Below are 21066 nucleotides of genomic sequence, written 5' to 3'. Positions count from 1 at the left end.
AAGTGTCTTAATTTCATGGCTGCAGTCACCATCTGCATTGATTTTGGAGCCCAAAAAAATAAAGTCTGACACTGTTTGCACTGTTTCCCCATCTATTTCCCATGAAGTGATGGGACTAGATGCCATGATCTTCGTTTTCTGAATGTTGAGCTTTAACCCACTTTTTCACTCTCCACTTTCACTTTCATCAAGAGGCTTTTTAGTTCCTCTTCACTTTCTGCCATAAGGGTGGTGTCATCTGCATATCTGAGGTTACTGATATTTCTCCCAGCAATCTTGATTCCAGCTTGTGCTTCTTCCAGCCCAGGGTTTCTCATGATGTACTCTGCATATAAGTTAAATAAGCAGGGTGAGAATATACAGCCTTGATGTACTCCTTTTCTTATTTGGAACCAATCTGTTGTTCCATGTCCAGTTCTAACTGTTGCTTCTTGACCTGCATACAAATTTCTCAAGAGGCAGGTCAGGTGGTCTGGTATTCCCATCTCTTTCAGAATTTTCCACAGTTTATTGTGATCCACACAGTCAAAGGCTTTGGCATAGTCAATAAAGCAGAAATAGATGTTTTTCTGGAACTCTCTTGTGTTTCTTTATTTTGATTCTTTAAAAATTAGAAAGTTAGCATAGTTAGTTAAAGTCAGAAGATCTAGTCTTTAAGTCCCAGCTCTACTGCACAGTAGCCCTGGTTCCTAGTTTCATCTAATGAAAGTGAGAAAACATGCCTTCCTACCTTATGGAGCTGGAGGTAGAAAAAATGAGATGTTACATTGAAAAGTACTTTGAAAACTAAGGAATCACACAAAGTATTACTACTAATTAGAAATGCTAGATATATATGTTACCTATATTGAATAACCTGAACATAACATTTCTCACTCATTTTTTAACTTAGAGAAACTTAATGAACTTAGAATTTTGATTTTGCTCAGCAGTGAAGTACAACAGTACAGTTCACAGGGTATTAAAGAATTGAGGCATAAAGAGAGAAAACAACCTAGGGACTGAAGCAAGCTAGTGACAAACGAATAGAACTTAGACTGGAGTCCATACTGCCAGTGCTTGCTTCTCCCTCTCTGTCTCTCCCCCGACTCCTGTTACTCTCTCTCTTCTTTTTTTGTGTAAAACTATATTGTGATCATCACTCAGATTGAGCGTTTCAGGTCATCTACACTGAACAGTTACTGTTATAAAACAATTTCTTGATTTTCTCTAACAATCATCAAAATTGCCTTCTACAACAGATTGAAATTAAGATACTAATAACATAGTATCTTAAATTCTGTGTGAACTGACTGCCCTGATTCTTTTAGGAATCAGCTTATTAGTTTTGGGTTTTTTTTTATGTTTTGCTTATTTTTGGTAAAAGTATAATTCTATATGAATAAATAGATTGTTTACCTGAAAAGCTTCTGTTTTTACTGTTATAAATATATCTTGATTCTGATATTTTTATGTTTATCCGGCAAAAACCACACAGCTCTGTAGTATTTTTAGTGAAAAAATGAAAACGTGAATTTCTAGGCTCCTTTAAGAACAGTTGCTAGACTTTATCCCATTTCTGTCTGCCTCTTTGCATAAGAATTGAAGGAGGTTGAGAAAAGGCTTAGGAGAAGAAATCATTAATTTAATATAGATTCTGCAACCTTGTTTACAATGAAATAATTAAATCATCTTTTTCAGAGGTTTTGAAAGCCAGTTTAGCAAAATTTTCTAGGATATTTCACACCAGAGACCAGAGGATGGCCTAATTGTGCTTTTCAAACTTCAGTGTACAAAGAAATCACCTGAGAGTCTTGTTTGTTTAAATGTAGATTATAGATCAGGTCTGGAGTGGGACCTGAGATTCTGCTTTCTACCTTCTAGGTGATGCCAGTGCTGTTGGCTCTCAGACTGTACTTTGAGTTTAAGGACTTAAATCATTTCTTGTAGAGTCTTTAATAATTACGATTTTGCTGGTGGAAAATCAGTTATGTTCTTTACCACATTTGAGTTCTATAGGAGTCTTCTTGTTCTTGGGAGGTTGTTAATCTTTTTAGAATTTGTGTTAGAAAATATCCAGGCAAAGAATTATAGAATAAATACTTCTGGAAAGAACAGCCCAGTATTATTGGTTAAAATCCACTCCTTTTCACCTCTCCCTTTCTTCTCCTTCCTTGAACTTATTGCCCTCCTCTTACTCTCACTGGGGCAGTCTTTGTTGCTTTAATATCCCCTTGGAGTAATGATGCAACAGGATAGTAATTCTTCACCAGTTTTCAGGGGAATCTTCAGAAACATTCAGCAAAGTATGATTACTTCTTTGAAAGAAATTATTCACAGGGATTAATAGGTTTTACTCAGAAAACATTCATCAGTTATCAAGTTAGGTTTTTTTGAGTATTGCTTTCTTTGTTTTAAAAAAGCATATATTTTCCCTTTTCTCCTCAAAGGCTAGGAAATTATGCTAAGTGAAATATGCCAAACACGAAGGACAAATATTGTGTGATTCTACTTACATGAGGTATCTAGAATGGGCAAATACATAAAGACGGAAAGTAGAATAGAGGTTACCAGGGGTTGGGGGAATAGAAATGGGATAGTATTGTTTAATGGATAGAGAGTTTCTGTTTGATGGTGAATGGGCTCTGGAAATAGCGGTGATGATTGCACAACATTGCAAATGTACTTAGTGCCAATGAACTGTATATTTTAAAATGATAAATCTCAGGTATATTTTACTACAATTTAAAAAATTTTTAAATAAGGTCGGATAAGAAGTAATTAGTTCAGTGGTCCTCAAACTTGGCTGCACAGTAGAACCACAATGGGAACTTAAAATCCTAGTGCCCAGGTCATGCTCTAGACCAATTGGACCAGAATATTTGGGGATGAGATTTAGGCTTCTGCAGTGTTTAAACTCCCCAGGCAGTTCCATTGTGCAGTCAACTTTGAGAACCACTGTTATGGATCACAGGTCCTGACTGCTTCTCCTACTGTCATGTCAGAATCTCTGTGCAGAGTAGGCTTTTCTTACTGTCTAAAATGATCAAAAAGTATTGATGTATCTGATTCCATTACATATCTTGTAGATGTTAGGTAGGCAGGATGCAATCAAGAGAAAAGAAAAATAACAAAAACATTGGCTGTGTTCTTATATAGAGCACAGCCTGTTTTGAGTAGAGTAAAATAATTCAGGGTATATTCAGGAATACTAAGGGAAGGGAACATGCATTTATATTCCATATTCAGGACAGAACTAGATTAGAGAAAAATAATTGTGTACTGTATGGCAAAGAATATCTAGAGCAGATGACTGTTTCTTTCAAATTAGTGAAAAGATAATTAGAAAAATAAAGTCTTAAAAATTGTAAAGAAAAATAATCAGTACACATACAAGTCTCAGCCTCACTAGTAATGATAATGAAAATAAATCATTTCTCCCATATCCAACGAGCCAAAATAAAAAAGAATAATTAGAAAATGTGAAGGCAGCTCAGGAGGCTACATGTGAAGTCCCGTTCCCCCCATGCTCTCGAGGCAGCTGGCAGGCAGGAGCCAGGACCTGTCTCAGCCCAGCAGCTTTGGACAGTGCACAGGTGCTGGAGCTATGCGCTTCTTCCCTTTTGGAAGCAAAACAAAGGAAAAATGTGAAAAGTGAAGGGAGGTTTTGAAATACTGGGTTTTGTTCTGCACCTTTGGTGGGAATAAGATTGACAAAATCTTTTGGGACTATAGTCACGCAGTATCTGAAAATGTTAAATGCATATACCCTTTAACCAGCAATTCTTTTCTGCTAGAGAAATACTCACAGGTGTGCTCAAAGAAGCATGTCCAGGCAACTTTGTGTTGTGTTAGTGTTAGTCGCTCAGTCATGTCTGACTCTTTGCAACCCCAATGGACTGCAGCCCACCAGGCTCCTCTGTCCATGAGATTTTCCAGGCAAGGATACTGGAGTGGGTTGCCATTTCCTTCTCCAGGGGATCTTCCCAACCCAGGGATCGAACCAGTGTCTCCTGCACTGCAGGCAGATTCTTTACTGACTGAGCTACAACCTAAATGTTTATCAATAGGAAAATGGTTAAGTAAATTGGAAAAAATCTGTCCTATGGATACTAGGCAACTACTTTTTTTTAAAATGAGATTATTCTAGTTGTACCGCCACAAGCAGATCTCTATGGCAAAATGTTGAGTAGAAAAAGTGAATTATACTAACATATGTGTTTTTTTCATCATATAAAACTGTGCCTTTCCAGCATATATCTGTGCAGATGCATAGAATTTGACCTGTAAGAAAGGATGTTCATCAAATTAATGTCTCTGGACAGGTAACTAGATTAGGGAAGGGTGGATCAAGAAGAGGGTTTTGACCTCATCTTATCCGTGTTATTTAGATTTTTATACAGAAGAGCACAGTTAGGATAAGGTAGCAGAAACTGACCAGTCTGAGACTCCTTCAAAGAGAAGGTAGAATTTTAAGAATGTTTTGATTAATGGGAGAAAGACAGTGTAATGGATTGATGTTGTATGGAGACAGAGGCAGAAGTGTTGGCTTGAGAGAGGAATGTCTTCATTGGCTGTCCCTTGAATTCTGTGATTTTATCTTTCCTTCCAAACTTGTTCTTCCTGTGTTTCCATAAAAGTGTGTTTTATGGGAAAATGAGATGAAGAGAAACCAGTGTTTCTGCTGGCCCTCCTGGGGAATGTGGGGATGTAGGATTGGTGTTTCTAGTAGGGAAAACCACTTTCATTACCTCTGTGAACAGAGGTCAGGGGTACAAATAATTCCCAATAATGAGCAAAAAAATCATTTTGCTTTTATTTTCTAATGCCCTTTAAATATCCATCTGAGTATGATAGGGACTGTCAACTGGAAGTTCACAATTTTAAATTAAAATAATGAAGCCACAGTCTGAAAGTTCTTCAGTTTTCCTTCTCTGCTCTGTTGGCTGTTTTCCTGTTTGATGTAGAAAACATTATCTTTTAATGTGGCTTGATTTTAGCTGTTCTCTCTTGAAATATGTTGCATATTCTCCAAACTCTTCAGTAGATATGGGGTTGGCAAACATTTTATTTTGAAAGGCCTTTTCTTGGTAACTGAACCTAAGTGGACACCTGAAGCCTCAAAATTCTTCATCTCGGGTACATGCAGAGCAAAGAGAGAGGGAATGAGAAGAGTAGTTGGGAATATATAAGGCTGATGTATTGTTGGACCACAAAGAGTGGCTGAATTTACAAGTGGAAAATTTATAGCATAAGAAGAAGTATTGTTTCATTTTGGCCAGATTAAAACTTTAAGAGTTAGAAAAATCTTCTTAAAAACTACCTGTGGTTTCTATATAATCTTTATTTTTGATTGCCACTGGCACAAATTTAACATATTTTTTCTTTGCTGAATGTGCCCTGGAAGGAGTGGTGTTTTCTATTCTCTGCTGATTTGAGGTGGGCTTACTAACCAAGCTGGACACTTGAAGCCCATCTTGAGCCCTAAATCAGAATGAGAGGCCAGGAAAGCTTGTTGCAGCCCAATTAAAGGACAGCCGGAGAGGATAGGCTTTACCTTTGCTCATCCTGTTGATTGTCTCCCCTGCGGATTAAAGACAAACCTTCCTTAACAAGCACATTGAGTAGCTTGGGTTTCCAAAACTCTCCAGGACCAGTAATTAATCCAACTGGTAATGAGAGCACAGTGTTGAATTCTGGAAAGAAATCATTTAACTCTTTCTATACTAGATAGCTCATTTCCCTTTATTAATATCCCTTTGTGAACACTCATTATGTGGAACAGTATAAAAATAGTGTGGTGGAAAATTGCCTTTATCACGTTATCTCTGTGCATTTAAATGCAAAAATTGTCCTTCATCCCTAAACTGTACATACTTGTAAAGTTAACTTTTCTGGTAGAAAGTGCTTTTTGCCTTTTATTTTGATATAGAGGCAAATTTTGTACAGTTGATGGTACTTTAAAAAGTTAAGATCTGACTCTGTATTGAAATTTGTTAATTTCACTCTGGGTCCATTTTTTAACTTAATGGGATTTTCTTTTTTTTTGTCTGTGGAAATTCACCTTTCCTTTGTGCTGCTTCTGTTTCTGCTGCCTCTCATTAGCCTCTACTATCTTCTTCCTAGGGCTTTGAAATATTTCCCATCTAGAAGTTCTAGCAAATAAAACATCTTTTCAGACTTTTATGAAAACTTTGTTTTTTTGTTAATTTAGAGATATTTGGCCTTCTTGTTTCATTATCTCCTCATTCTATGGATATAAAGAACTCTCCTTTTGAAGACTGTTAATGGAATTAAAAGAAAGGGGAGACGTAAAAATTTGTGATACGAGTCTATTTTGTTTACGCATCTGAGAAAGCTATTGTTTTTCTGTATGAAGAAATGTAAATATTGTGAGGATTGAAACTTTTCCTTCTCTATATAACTGAGGCTAGAAAAAGACACACTCCTAGGAAGCCAGGATAAAGGGAAAAATGACTTTGAGATGCACTTTCTTAAAATAACTGAAGAAGTGACCTCATGAGCCAGCTGATAGCCTGGGTTTGCAAATGGATACATTTCTATTAGCCTGCTGCTTGATGCCACAGAGCCAAATATATAACAGAGTGTATTATATCATATCCTGCAGGCTGGAGACTGTCTGGGAGACAAGGGGGGCTTAGAAAGAGAGGTGAAATAGCAGGCTTGGGACACGAATTAGCAATGTAAATACTGTCAACCAAAACTTTTTATTAGTTGAACATTACCGATTTGGGTTTGTGATTCCATATTTTTCTATCATCTTTCAATTAAATAATATTTAAATGAGAAAGCTTGATATTTAAGTAGGTTCTTCAATACAAGGGTTGCTGTACTCATTCTCTCAATAAGACTTAAGTATTCCCATTTCTGTTTTTTTTCTTTCTCTACAAGCTACAAGTCCATGTCCTTGGGTCTGACTCGTGCTAAAATTGTTCTCATTTTGGTCATAAGAGGCAATGTAAGTGTGTCCTTAGATGGAAGATGTTGCTTATGTCTGGAGTACTGTAGACCCTCAGGTTCAGAGGAAAGCAGGAGGTCTGAGGGGGAAGACTGTAACTTGATAAACTGATTCTCTTGCCAAAAATCATTGTTAGCAATTAAGAATATTCACAAAGTAGCCTCCCCTTCTCCCCCAGCATACAAGCCCATCGTGGTAACCATGCCAGAAAACAAAGAATGGTAGTTGTCTCTGTGGTTAACTGTTTGGTCTGGATTTGATTTGTAAAATAATTTGGGTGAAATCCATAATATGTTTAAGGTCAACACAGGTGTCATTATGTTTATCTATATGTCAGACTCATAGACATTGGACTACCTTACTAAAAACTTTGTAGAAGAGTTTTAGAGTTATTTTCCCTTTTTATTAAGTAAATCCCATTTTTTTCCATATATTTTCATATAGTCAGTCATGTTACTGAATTCTCTTATTGTTTATAGTGGTTTTTCATTTTATTCTCTAGGGATTTCCAGATACACAATCATACTATTTACAAATAACAGTGATTTTCATCTGTTCCTCACCTCTTAGTTCTCTCATCTTATTGTTCTGATTACTATCTCCAGAACAACACATTTGTTTTTTTTCTGAAAACATGTTGACTTTGTTTGACACCTTATATGCATAGATGTTCTAGAAGGGAGATGAGCTATAGCATCAATAGAACCTTAGGGGGTAGAAATCAAACACAGGACTAGATATTCTTATAGGAACAAGTCTATGACATGCAGCTTAAGGTGCACTTTATCAACGTACGTATAATTCTCTATCACTCATGGAGCTCTAGTAACCTGTGGGAAGCAGTCAGTTCTAACATCACATTTTGGAACTCTCTAGGACCCTCCAGGAAGGCTCTTTATTTTATAATCTTAGAATTTGTGGGAGACACAAACATATCCCAGATGAATTTTATGACTGCTGATGACTGTGCTCTTGTTTTCCAGGCCCAGCTTCGGGCATTTATCCCAGAGATGCTGAAGTACTCTACAGGTCGGGGGAAACCAGGCTGGGGCAAAGAAAGCTGCAAGCCCATATGGTGGCCTGAAGATATCCCATGGGCAAACGTTCGGAGTGATGTGCGCACGGAAGAGCAGAAGCAAAGGGTGAGGTTTCTCTAGCCTGAGTTTCCTATTGCTTTTTTATTCTGAATCAACCAGCTCATTTTTGTTGTTCTACTTCTTAGGCTATAAAAAGTCTAAAAATATGTGTAGTAGTCAAACCTATCCTCGAAAAGAAGTTTGATATCCACTGATTCCCGTTTATCAGTCCATCACCATAAAGACTTGGGATAGGTCTATTAATTTATATTCCTCTCTGCAGTTGCCTTTTGGACTATTGTAATTTTATAAGGTGCTTGGAAAACTAAAGAAACTCGAAGTAAAAGTATTAACCACTTTGCATATTAAGTCGCTTCAGTTGTGTGCAACTCTTTGCGACCTTATGGATGGAGCCCTCCAAGCTCTTCTGTTCATGGGTTTCTCCAGGCAAGAATACTGGAGTGGGTGGCCATGCCCTCCTCCAGGGGATCTTCCCGACCCAGGGATTGAACCCATGTCTCTTAAGTCTCCTGCATTGACAGGCAGCTTCTTTGCCACTAGTGCTACCTGGAAAGCCCCATTAATCACTTTGAAGACTCAGAAATGTCCTTATTTCTGGTTAGCAAGAATCACTGTTGAAAATACATATAGAGAGATGTGAAACTAGTCAAGTCTGATGATAATGAAACATTTTAAAAAAGAAGAAAGACTAAACCAGATATCCTCCCTTACTTGTTCTGCATATTTGTTTTTTGGTTAGCTTTTAAATTTTACTAAGAATCTCATATAAAATTCTTGACAAAAGAGTAACCTTCTTTTATGAGAGGTTTACGAGTTGACCTCAGGTTAGAGTAGGGTATAAAACCCAAAAGCTAATCCAGACCTTGATCAGGAAGGAAACCAGTGTGAAATCTCTGGTACTTGGTGCTGAATTTCCCTGTGTTCAAAAGGGTCTGTGAGAAGTATCCTGAAGAGAGTTACCCCATCCCAGTTTGATTTGGTTTGTTTGATAACTAACCAGCTGCTTATTCCCCAGTGGAACTAAATAACCAGCGTTCTTTGTGACTTTATGTGCTTTTCTGGTCTTTTGATGACAGGTTTCATGGACCCAAGCACTACGGACCATAGTTAAAAACTGTTATAAACAGCATGGGCGGGAGGACCTTTTGTATGCTTTTGAAGATCAACAAACACAAACACAGGCCACAACCACACACAGTATAGCCCACCTGGTACCATCACAGACTGTAGTCCAGACTTTTAGTAACCCTGATGGCACTGTCTCACTTATCCAGGTGAGTAAACCTTACGGTGAGTAAATCAGATTGTGATTTCTGAAGCAGGTCAGACTAGAGAGTTTTATTTACATAAATTCTTATATGAACTTTATACAGCTCCCTAAGATTTTACTACCTGAACTTGATTTTTTAAATAATATTTTAAATTGCTTGTATTTTGCTAAATACAGAGCTATAGATAGCTTTTCTGTGTATTTCCAAATCAAAGCTCTGTTAAAAAAAAAAAAAGGTTTTCATTTTTTGTTATTTTACTCTGTTAGTGGCCAGGAAATAGTCCTTCTGAATTACCTCTTCTGTGGTAAAACACAATTTGTTGGTAGATCAGATCAGTTCAGTTCAGTTCAGTCGCTCTGTCGTGTCCGACTCTGCGACCCCATGAACCGCAGCATTCCAGGCCTCCCTGTCCATCACCAACTCCCGGAGTCCACCCAAACCCATGTCCATTGAGTTGGTGATGCCATTCCACCATCTCATCCTCTGGCATCCCCTTCTCCTCCTGCCCTCAATCTTTCCCAGCATCAGGGTCTTTGCAAATCAGTCAGCTCTTCACATCAGGTGGCCAAAGATGGAGTTTCAGCTTCAACATCAGTCCTTCCAATGAATATTCAGGACTGATTTCCTTTAGGATGGACTGGTTGGATCTCCTTGCAGTCCAAGGGACTCTTCAAGAGACTTCTCCAACACCGCAGTTCAAAAGCATCAATTCTTTCTTTATAGGCACTCAGCTTTCTTTATAGTCCAACTCTCACATCCATACATGACCACTGGAAAAACCATAGCCTTGACTAGACAGACCTTTATTGGCAAAGTAATGTCTCTGCTTTTCAGTAGGCTTTCTAGGTTTGTCACAACTTTCCTTCCAAGGAGTAAGCGTCTTTTATTCATGGCTGCAATCACCATCTGCAGTGATTTTGGAGCCCCCAAAAATAAAGTCAGCCACTGTTTCCACTGTTTCCCCATCTATTTGCCATGAAGTGATGGGACCGGATGCCATGATCTTAGTTTTCTGAATGTTGAGTTTTAAGCCAACTTTTTCACTCTCCTCTTTTACCTTCATCAAGAGGCTCTTTAGTTCTTCTTCACTTTCTGCCATGAGGGTAGTATCATCTGCATATCTGAGGTTATTGATATTTCTCCTGGCAATCTTGATTCCCTCCTGTGCTTCCTCCAGCCCAGCGTTTCTCATGATGTAGTCTGCATGTAAGTTAAATAAGCAGGGTGACAACATACAGCCTTGACGTACTCCTTTTCCTATTTGGAACCAGTCTGTTGTTCCATGTCCAGTTCTAACTGTTGCTTCCTGACCTACATATAGGTTTCTCAAGAGGCAGATCAGGTGGTCTGGTATCCCCATCTCTTTCAGAATTTTCCACAGTTTATTGTGATCCACACAGTCAAAGGCTTTGGCATAGTCAATAAAGCAGAAACAGATAGGGAACCTCTAAAATTCAGATTGGGGTGAGAAGAGAAAGTTGGTTAGCTGACATAAGGCACCAGTGATGAAACATGATGGCTTCTAATATTGACTTATTTGATTGAAGTAAAACTCTGAAGCTCATGTTAGTGTCTGATGTATTATTATTTTAATCATTGATTTCATATTTCAATGCATATTAATCATTACCTCTGCTGAATTTGGGATTGAATGAATCTTTACTTCTGAGCAAAGGAGAGGTTGAAGAAACCATTCATCGACACTTATTACTTCAATTTTTTTGTTTAGGTTGGTACAGGGGCAACAGTAGCCACATTGGCTGATGCTTCAGAATTGCCAACCACAGTCACTGTCGCCCAGGTGAATTATTCGGCGGTGGCTGATGGAGAGGTAAGAAAGAGGATTCGGTCTGTTTTCACTTGATGCTTGAATGTATAGGTGGAAGAGAAGGGAGGGGCCAGAATATGAAGAGACTGTAAGTAGCCTAGACATCTATAGCATTGTCTTATATAAACCTTCTAAAAATATCATTCCATGCCAGTTTTGCAAATAGCATACTCAGTGTATGACAGTTGAAATTAATGGATCTTTATGATTCAGACATAACTGTCAGGAACTTAAAATTCTACATGTGCAACATAGCATTTTATATCCATTAAGTACTTTTATGCTGTGAATCCCAAAGAATTTAATCTTTAGACTTTATTTTTTAAAATTAGATCATTAAAACAAGCTGACTAAAACATTCTTTGAAGGGATATATATATGTATATATATTTGTAAATCAGTAGACATGATTTATTGCATTGTAAATGAGCCTTTGAAAATACTTCACAGGAAAATCCTTCCTTGGGAATTCCCAGGCAGTCCAGTGGTCAGGACTCGGCACTTTCACAGCATGGTCCAAGTTCAGGCCCTGGTTGAAGAAGTAATATCCCACAAGCTGTGTGACACAGTCAAGAAAACCCTCAAAGAAGCAAAAATAAAAAAAGCAAGAAAATTCTTCCATATCAAAACTGATCTAATTATGAGATATAAACTTAAAGGTAGTTAACCTTTATTGAGCACTCAGTCAACTAAGCACTTCTCAGCTCTAGAAGTATAGGTTCTGTTATCATCTTCGCTTTTTACACGATAAAAAGGGGAAAGCTTAGTGACTTGTCTAAAGGTACAGAGTAACCTAAGTGTGCAAGCTGGGTAACACATTTAGAAAAATGTTGTCTAAGCTCTGAGCCATCAGTGAAGTTCAGGAAAGGGTTTGTTAAGTGACTGTAGGCTTTTCCCCTAAAGGTTGTACTCCTGAAGTTTGAAAACTAGCCAACAGATGTCAAAGAGCCATTTCAGAAATGAAACTAAAAATACCATCTCCTCTTTGCTCAAAACCATAGACTGAGAACATCACAAAATCACTATAATTTGTGCATCTCAGGAAAGATAAAGAACTGCTGCATTTCATGGCTAGTGAGGTGAAGAGAATTACAGCAGGCTCCCCGCCAGCCAGTGTGTGGTGAGCCCCTGCCATGCTGCAGTTCAGGTGTTAGATGTATGGAGCTGAATTACACAGGAACCCTGCTCTCAGAGAGGGGTCTGTGTGAATGAACTGTAGTCCTCGCTGTAAGAGATGCTACAAAGTGGTACCTTCAGGATAGAATGTTTCTGGTAACCGAGACTGGGAGGATTTGGGGCAGGAGATGGCCTTTGGTTTCCCAGTATAGAAAGGTAAAAGTCAACAGGAAATTGACTTATCAATTTCCATATGATATGGAAGAATGGACTAGCTGAGGGGGAAAGTTGTCAGTCCCCAAACACTAAGACTAAAGGACAGACACTCCCTGAAGTGTGAAGGAGGTAGTGAAGACACAGGTTGGTACGTCTGTGGGATTGGTTACTTTTTGAAGTTATTTACCACATCTCCCGGAAAAGGCAATGGCAACCCACTCCAGTACTCTTGCCTGGAAAATCCCACGGATGGAGGAATCTGGTAGGCTGCAGTCCATGGGGTCGCTCAGGGTTGGACACGACTGGGCAACTTCACTTTCACTTTAATGCATTGCAGGAGGAAATGGCAACCCACTCCAGTTCTTGCATGGAGAATCCCAGGGACGGTGGGGCCTGGTGGGCTGCCGTCTATGGGGTCGCACAGAGTCGGACACGACTGAAGCGACTTAGCAGCAGCAGTAGCAGCAACCATATCTCCCTACTGAACGTTTCCTAGGTTTAAAGAAAGTAACTTTGAGTTTCTATTTAAAGAAAGTAACTTTGAGTTTCCTAAACACTTCTCTAGAGATGAGTTTTTTGAAACCTGTTTTACAAAATAACTACACGTAATCAACACTTTCAAAAGTTCATGGAAAATATGAAGGAAAAAACATCTTAGTCATGTGTCTGTGGCTTTTCTAACAGACTAACATCATTTTAAGTCATTTTTATGGAAGTGTGTGAATGACATACACAAATAACCTGTTGGTAAATATCCAAATTCAGTCAGATTTTAAAAATTCTCACCCTTCCTATATTTCCAATAAAACAAAAAGCATATGAAAAGAAGCATATATTGTCTCAAAAAGTGGCAAAATGTTTTAGATTTTATGGTTCGCTTCTGTTTGCCTTCTGATTTCTCTTAGATGTTGACATGATTGTTAAGCATCTTAGTTTTGAGCCATGAGTGCTGTGATTAGTCAGACTATCTCACAGGCTTGGAAAGGTAAGACCACATGAAGCCAACAAAGCATTGCATCAGATGACTCAGGAGAAACATCCTTCTGCCTGTATTTAGCATAGTTTCTTCCCAGGAACAGAAAGTACTTTACAGAAATAGACAGTACTTATACTTTTAGAAGTTGTATGGTCATTGTGTTATCCTAGCCTTGCCAGTAAGAGCTCTTAGATTAAATCATACTGCATTCAACATCCAGTTAGTTGCATCACTATGATATCTGATAATAGTGGTACACATGATTCCGTTGAAGAAGCAGCAGAAGAGCTGAACTATGGACACATTAGAGATGTGAACTTTAAACTGAACCATCAACACATGTTAACAGTTTTGAAGTTGCATAGCTTATTTTAGGTGGGCTTTTTATGAATATCAATTTATTTGAAGTATGGGCACACTGAAGAACAAGCAGGGAAATATGAATAATGGAACATGTTCTTCATCTGGCTGTTAAGTAAATGCTTTCTGAGTTCTGTGCCAGGCACTATATATACTAGAAGTGAGCAACTTCACTCTCACTTTTCACTTTCATGCATTGGAGAAGGAAATGGCAACCCTCTCCAGTGTTCTTGCCTGGAGAATCCCAGGAACGGGGGAGCCTGGTGGGCTGCCGTCTGTGGGGTTGCACAGAGTCGGACACGACTGAAGCGACTTAGCAGCAGCAGCAGCAGAGGAAAATAAAGACCTTCCTTGCTCTTAAAGAGCCCACAGGTAGCTGGTAGAGAAAAACACATCAGAGAAAATGGCAATGAGATAAGGATCTAGTAGAAGCCAGCCGAGGATGTGGTGGGACACAAGATGAGAGGTCCTGAGCCTTGGGCTGGCTGTAGGGAGTTGTCTTCAAGCGGAGCTGTCCCAGCTCTCATCTCACCTGGTCTCAGATTGGAGGGGTAAATAGGAAGCAACGGCAGGAAGGACGGGAGCTGTGTTCCTGTCAAAGGGAGCAGCACACGCAGCACATCACAGTGTGACAGTGGGGGAGAGCCACAGGTGGTTCATGGTGGCCAGAGCGACAAGGTCGCCACGGTTTGAAAGGCCTCACTGTAGTGGCTCTGTCTCAGAAAAGCACAGAAGCTGACCATACGTCCTCTGAATATCTTTCCCTTCTAGAGTGTGTGGCCCTTTCTCTGGGACATGGTGACGCCCAGGCATAGATAACCATAGAGTGGTTCCCAAAAGATGGCAAGGGAGTCAGCAAGAGCCCAAGCAAGCACAACCAAAGCACTGAGACTCAAGAATAGGAAATGCCAGAGAAATGTTAACACCTAAGCTGGTTGATGTATTGCCTATCAATACTCTGAATAAAAATCTCTTCATGTACTTCTTATTCCTACTTCTTCTCCACCCTTCACCACAATCCATTAACCTTCTGTGCCATAAATTCAACTTCCTTAACGTATACTGTATATGGCAACATTCTAATACCATTTCCACTACAAATAATAGCTGTAACTAAATGCATGTGTATGAAGTTGCTGCTGCGAGTTGAGCCTGAGTACTTGGGAGAGCTGCACAGGGCCACACTCTGCAGCAGGGTGGGCAGAAGTATAGTGGGGCAGATCTGGAAAGAGGAAATGCTACAGGGCTGGCCAGCTTCAGCTGATTTTCAGAATAGAATCATCGGCCATCTAGAAATTGGGAATGTAATTCATCATCTCAAATGATGTTGTTTTCTGTGATGCTCATTGGGGTAATAAGATCAAAGCGATAATATCTTAAGAAGCAAGAGTTTTGTGAATTCCTGAGTGGGCACCTTTGCAGCTTTAAAGGAAAGAAGTAGGATGTCTCTGGCTCTTAGAGCATGGAAGGCTTGCAGCCACAACCCGCTGCCCATAAGAACTCAGGGCACATACTAAGGTAGCTCAGAGGGGTGTCTCATTCTCTGGGGGGCCTTTGACAAACATTTGGAGAAGCACTGTGATAATCAAAGTAATAGCAATAGAACCAAAGAGGGAGGCATTTTAAGGATCTGTTCTCTTAGAGCTTGTGATACTTTCTTTGGGACACAGTAATGTCCCAGCACAAGTGAACTAGCACTGGGCCCCCGTGGGAGCTCCAGTAAGAAGAGCTAGCATCCTAAGACCTGAATCTGTAGAAATACTATACCTGAGCTGCTTGGCTTATCACCTGCCATGTTTTAGAACTGAAATGGCTTTCATTGCCCCTGCTGCTTTTTGGGTTTTGGTGGTGGTGGATGGGAGAGATACTCAACAGTATTTATTGAACAAAATGGACTGAAGTAGCTAGATTCAGGTATCCAGAACTGGGGGATGGGGGGATGGAATCTCTTAATGCAAAGCATTATACTGAAATCAGTCATTGTCAGCCAGATACACCCCTATGCCCATCAGAGAGGACATTTGGCAGTGTCTGGAGATATTTTTGATTCTCATGACTGGGGAGGATGCTGTTAAACTTCCTACAATGCACAGGACAGAACTCAAAGAATTGTTTAACCTAAAATGTCAATAGTGCCAAGGCTGAGAAACCCTGTGCTAGATCTAAAAAAGCTGAATTTTGATCTACTCGAATAACCAGATAGTATGGTTTTTTGTTTTGTTTTGTTGGTTGTTTTGTTTCTTCATAATTCCTCACCAGTAAAAAAAAAACAGTTTTTGCTACATTAAAAAAATTTATTTATTAAATTTGGCAGTTTCCATCAAAAATAAAAATAAGTAATTTTGATATATAATTCTACCTCTAGGAATTTACTGAATAAGTAGACTCACATAAACTATACAAAGTACTATATATCATCCAGTACTGTTTGTAATAGCAAAGCATTGGAAGCTACTTAAATGCCCTTTAAAAAAATGACTGGTTAAATAAATCATGTGTATCTATGTAATGCTATGCAGCCATTATTATGAATCATGAACGTATGAAGTAGTTTGATACATTCCAAGTTAGAATCATTTCAGAGCTGTATTGTTTGTGAAAAAAGCAGGGTGTAAGAATATATGTAGCATATGCTGCAGTTTTTCTTCAGAGTGTGTGTGTGTGTGTCTAAATACGCTCATATATCAGAGAATATCCCTGCAGAGAAATGCAGGAGAAATGGAGAAACAGGTGATGGTAGTGGCCTTTGGCAAAGAGTCTGGAATACTGGCACTGTATCCCCTTTGGTACAGGTTGAATGTTTTTTTAGAAGTATACTTATGGTTTGTTCAAAAACTCAGATATTTTGAAAATTATTTGAAAGGATACAGTGGAAAATCTTGCTTTCTGTTTTCTATCCAACCTATTCCCACATCTCCACACACACTAAGGAAAATATTTTCATTGGTTTCTTTTGTGTCCTTCCAGAATTTCTTTGTGCAAACGTAAGCAAATTCAAATATATATTCTAATACCTCCTTTTTAACCCAAAAAATATCATGCTAAAAACCCAGTCCTATACATTGTAAGTCATGTTAATTTATAGTTTGTATGTATTTGGCTGAGCACATGGCAATTTTTTAGAAATAGGACTTTTGAAATCATAATCCCCATCCTCTTGTGACTGATTTTTTTAACTAGCCTGTCCTTTTCTGCCTCAGGTGGAACAAAACTGGGCCACGTTACAGGGGGGTGAGATGACCATCCAGACAACGCAAGCGTCAGAGGCCACCCAGGCGGTAGCATCATTGGCAGAGGCCGCAGTTGCAGCTTCTCAGGAGATGCAACAGGGAGCTACGGTCACCATGGCACTCAACAGGTGGAGGCAGGGGTGGGCAATAAAAGAGGAGGGTGACTCTGTCCCTGTATACAGATGTAAAGAGAAACGTCGTACCTCACTTTGTCACAACTGGCATTTGAAACTTAATACTCTTAACCCATAAGATATTGTAAAGTTGTCTTGTAATCAGCCCTCACCCACCCTATTCCCATTCCACTCCACCCCCAGCAACCAGTTCAGCCTTTCTGACTTCCTGCTAAAACCTGCTGGTCAGGGATATGGGTCCCTTTTGCTGTATCCTGTTCTGTGATCATTAACAGACCAAAAGCAACAGCAAGGTGTACCTTGTGTTTTTAAAGGGACCAAAGGATGTAATAATAAAAAAAAAAAAAATCAAGAAGCTTTGGGATTGATTTTCCTTTTACCCTACAAAGAAACTGCTTTTTGTTATGGATATTAATCCGTGTTTTAGCTGATCAGGAGCTAACTTTACTGACTTTTCAAGAAATTTGTTCTTTGCTTATCAGTGCCTTTGAAATAAAATAAGTTTTGGATTATTGGGGAAAAACTGAACCTTTTTTCTTCAGATATACTTAGGAAGGATACTGTGAATGGAATACTCTAGTAAGAAGTAGTTCCCAAAACGAAATTGTATTGTTTTCCATGTTGTTCCTTCTATTGATTGTTGACAGAAAAAAATCATCCCCATATTATTATTCTTCTTGTTCATTGCTAACACAGTTTTATTTTCAATGGACCCAGATACTTTAAATAATGGTTAAGAGGGTGTGCTTTGAGGCCAGGTTACCTGGGTTTGAATCCCATCTCTGTCCCTTACTAGCTGTTTGACTTGGGCAGTTTACTTGACCTCAATGCCCAGGCTTTCCTCTGTGTAAAACGGGGGTAAAGACAGTACCTACTGTGAGAACTAGAGTGAGAGTTGGAAAAGCCAGTGCATATGAGAGCCTCAGATTAGTGTCCAGCGTATGGTAAGGCTGCTGTTATCATTATGTGCAGCAGCTGTTAGTCTCAAATGGTCGTTGAATTCTTGTGACATGCCAGCACTCTACTAGGTAAGATTGTATATAACGAGTGCTCTAAGATACAATGTCTGCCATTAAAGAAATAATAATGTGGTTGGTAGATTGATTTCAGTAAAACACTTAGCAAACATATTAGTTAGAGTGTAATTCACTGTATAATTGTATAGTGTAGACTATGAACATAGGGGGAATTCAGAAGGGGATCACCTCCTTCAAAATATAAGCATCAGATAAAGTTTAGGTTGGCTGTGATGGACAGTAGAAGGCCTTGATAGGCTTAGTTAGGTACAGGTTTCCATGAGGCTGTATAGTACAGTTGCTGAGACCATTTCTGAGGTCATATTGGTTCAGGTTTGAATCCTTCCTCTGCCATATAGTTGTCATACTGTCTTGAGAAATTTCACCCCTGAGCATTGGTCTCATCAAATAAGGATAATTTTCATCATGTAGAACCGTAAAGATTCATTGAAATGATGGATATAAGTCTCATCAAACTGGCTGGCCTGTAGTCAGCATTTCAGGATTTATATTTATTATCATTTAACTTAGATTTTAAGATTCATCTATTCAGAATTGCTTATAGTAAGAAGAGATTAGAAATGGAAGTCCACTTGAGAAGAGGTGGTCCACTTGTGACTTGTCAAAGGCTTGGAAACTACTAGTAAGAGTGGAGATAAAGTGACTGGATTTTGAAGGAAGTATGGCCAGGACTTGGTGATTGAACTGAAACATATACATGCTTATCCTTCCAGAATTACCAGTGAGTCCCTGAGAGACCTGGAACAGAAACTTTTTTCTTAGCCCATTGAACCGTATCATTTTTCACTGACATGAAAGTCTTATTTGGTCTCCTGCACTGTGACTCAAGCCCACTCGTACCTTTGAGAGAAGACACAGATAAACTTCCTGAAAACCAAGACCAGAGTGAGACACTCCTTCCTTTTGGTTTGGTAACCCCTCACTGATGGACGGGGCCTTAACAGGCCACCATTGAAGGCCAGAAAAATTTCATGTCATTGAGCCAGCACCTTGGACGGTCCAGTGAAGTATGTGTCCTGAGAACCCTGTATGCTGGAAAATATGAGGCACATTTCTGGCTCCCTTTAGTGTGAGGACCAGGGCTTTTTTCCAAAGACAAGGAGGGTAATGGTTTCCCCTGGGGGCTTGTTAACAAACTCAGAGGCAGCTGAGGCAGCTACAGTGTTTACTCCAAAGGAAGGAGAATATGGTTCACCGTGGCATGAAGGAGGAGTAAAGAGATGTTGAAATCTGTTTGCAATCATGGCCCCAGTGAGTGTTGGGGGATGGTGTGTTGCAGCCTCTGCTGGAGGTGAAGTAACCAAGCCTGGCAGTGATGACTAGACATTGCAGGCTGTTAGGGGAACATCATGGGCTCCTAATTCCAGGAGCTGTTATCACTGTCTAATGTCAGGAGGGTTGGGCTTGAAACACAAGCCCTTGGTGTTTGCTTCTCTGTGGTTGGTGAAAAATACTGTGAATCTGGGCTTTGTTCCTGTGGTAACACGATTTCATAGAGCTGCTCTCTTCCAGCCATCTCTTTCGGGTGCAGGTGGAACAGGCCTGGTTCTGTTAACAGTCACCTGCACCTTTGCTGCACTGTAAGCAGCAGGTGTGGGCACAGACTAAAGAGAGAGAGGCTGGCCACGTGGAACGGCAGGTGGGCACAAGACAGAGGGCGCCCTCAGCTGCTAATGGGAAAGGCGGTCGGGCAGGTGCAGAACAGGCCTTCTTTTTTCCAGCCATGCTGTTAGCAGTTTTGTATAGCAAGTTAGACTGAGGGCCCTGGGGTCACAACCTGTCGCCCACCCCGGCTTTACAATAACCGAAAAGGGGTATGGAGAAATCGTCATTGAATACCCTGGAAACTTGTTAATTTTAATTATTTTCAAAATACAGAATCAATCAGTACTTCTAGGAAGGAGATAGAGAGTCAAAATGAACAAATGAAAAGCAGAGCATCACAACTCAAAAAAAAAACAAAAAAAACTGTTCACCCTGAACAGGCCAACGTGAAAGCAAGTGAAATCACAATTTGCTAGTTGCAGTACAGTGATTCAAGTTTCAGTCTGTTGGTTTAAGTCATCCTAGACTTACATTCTAGGTCCTGCAGAGTCAGTACAGTCTTTGTACATAAGGATGCATGATAAATATGGGTAGACTGAATCGATGTTTGCCCTCCTATAAATGTGTGCTGTGTTGTTGACAGGGAGATGGTTTTTACTGCGTCTCTACTGTGTATGGTGCTGTGACTCAGTGCTGTGGGGAGAGAAATGCCCCAGGAAGTTAGAGTTGCTGTTCTTTTGCAGTGAAGAGGCTTGGCTTTAAAAAAGGAAGTGAATCCTATTTTTAAAGAAAAATTTACTCTTACCGTTTTTTAAAGGAAAATATTGGCTTAAAATTAGAGATATTATTAAAACAAAGCATGGATTTAATATATAGATTTGTATTTATTTGTCCACTAACGTGGGATGGACAACCTAGTTCAGAAATCTTATCTGGAAATGGAGGGCAGAGAATGCAGCTGCCTCTTTTTCCTATAGATGAAGGTTAGACACTTGCAGATAAAAAGTTGATGGAAAAAAGGGAGAGGGGGGAGTTGATGGAAATTTCTCATTGTAATTCTGGTTTGGAAATGACTTGTTAAAAAATTGTAGAGTAGTGGCTTAGTGACATTTTGATGCTGATTCACCTTTTAAGTAAAGGTAATCTTTTTCTAGCAGCATATCATTTGATCATTTCCCATGAAGTCTAGTGTAAGTGGTTAGAGTAGATTTGGAAATAATTGTCTGCTGACCACTGGTGGCACCATTGTCTTCATGCTCCAGGTGAAAGATTCATCCGTCACTGCTTTGCCCCTGACT

At 39.5% G+C, this 21066-nt stretch overlaps 1 protein-coding gene across 4 annotated transcripts in view; it reads left to right on the top strand.

The window, feature by feature from the left end:
- The window catches only part of NRF1 (nuclear respiratory factor 1), a 103441-nt gene that overhangs the window by 49133 nt on the left and 33242 nt on the right, over positions 1–21066 (top strand). For all 4 annotated transcript variants that reach the window (XM_010831686.1, XM_010831683.1, XM_010831684.1 and 1 more), the window contains 4 exons: positions 7942–8100; positions 9132–9329; positions 11056–11157; positions 17023–17180. In XM_010831686.1, the coding sequence (XP_010829988.1) occupies positions 7942–8100; positions 9132–9329; positions 11056–11157; positions 17023–17180 (617 nt within the window). The remainder of the gene's footprint in view (positions 1–7941; positions 8101–9131; positions 9330–11055; positions 11158–17022; positions 17181–21066) is intronic.

This window comes from Bison bison, unplaced genomic scaffold (assembly GCF_000754665.1).
Source record: "Bison bison bison isolate TAMUID 2011002044 unplaced genomic scaffold, Bison_UMD1.0 scf7180017864530, whole genome shotgun sequence".
NCBI lineage: Eukaryota > Metazoa > Chordata > Mammalia > Artiodactyla > Bovidae > Bison > Bison bison.
This window is presented reverse-complemented; position numbering and strand designations above follow the sequence as displayed.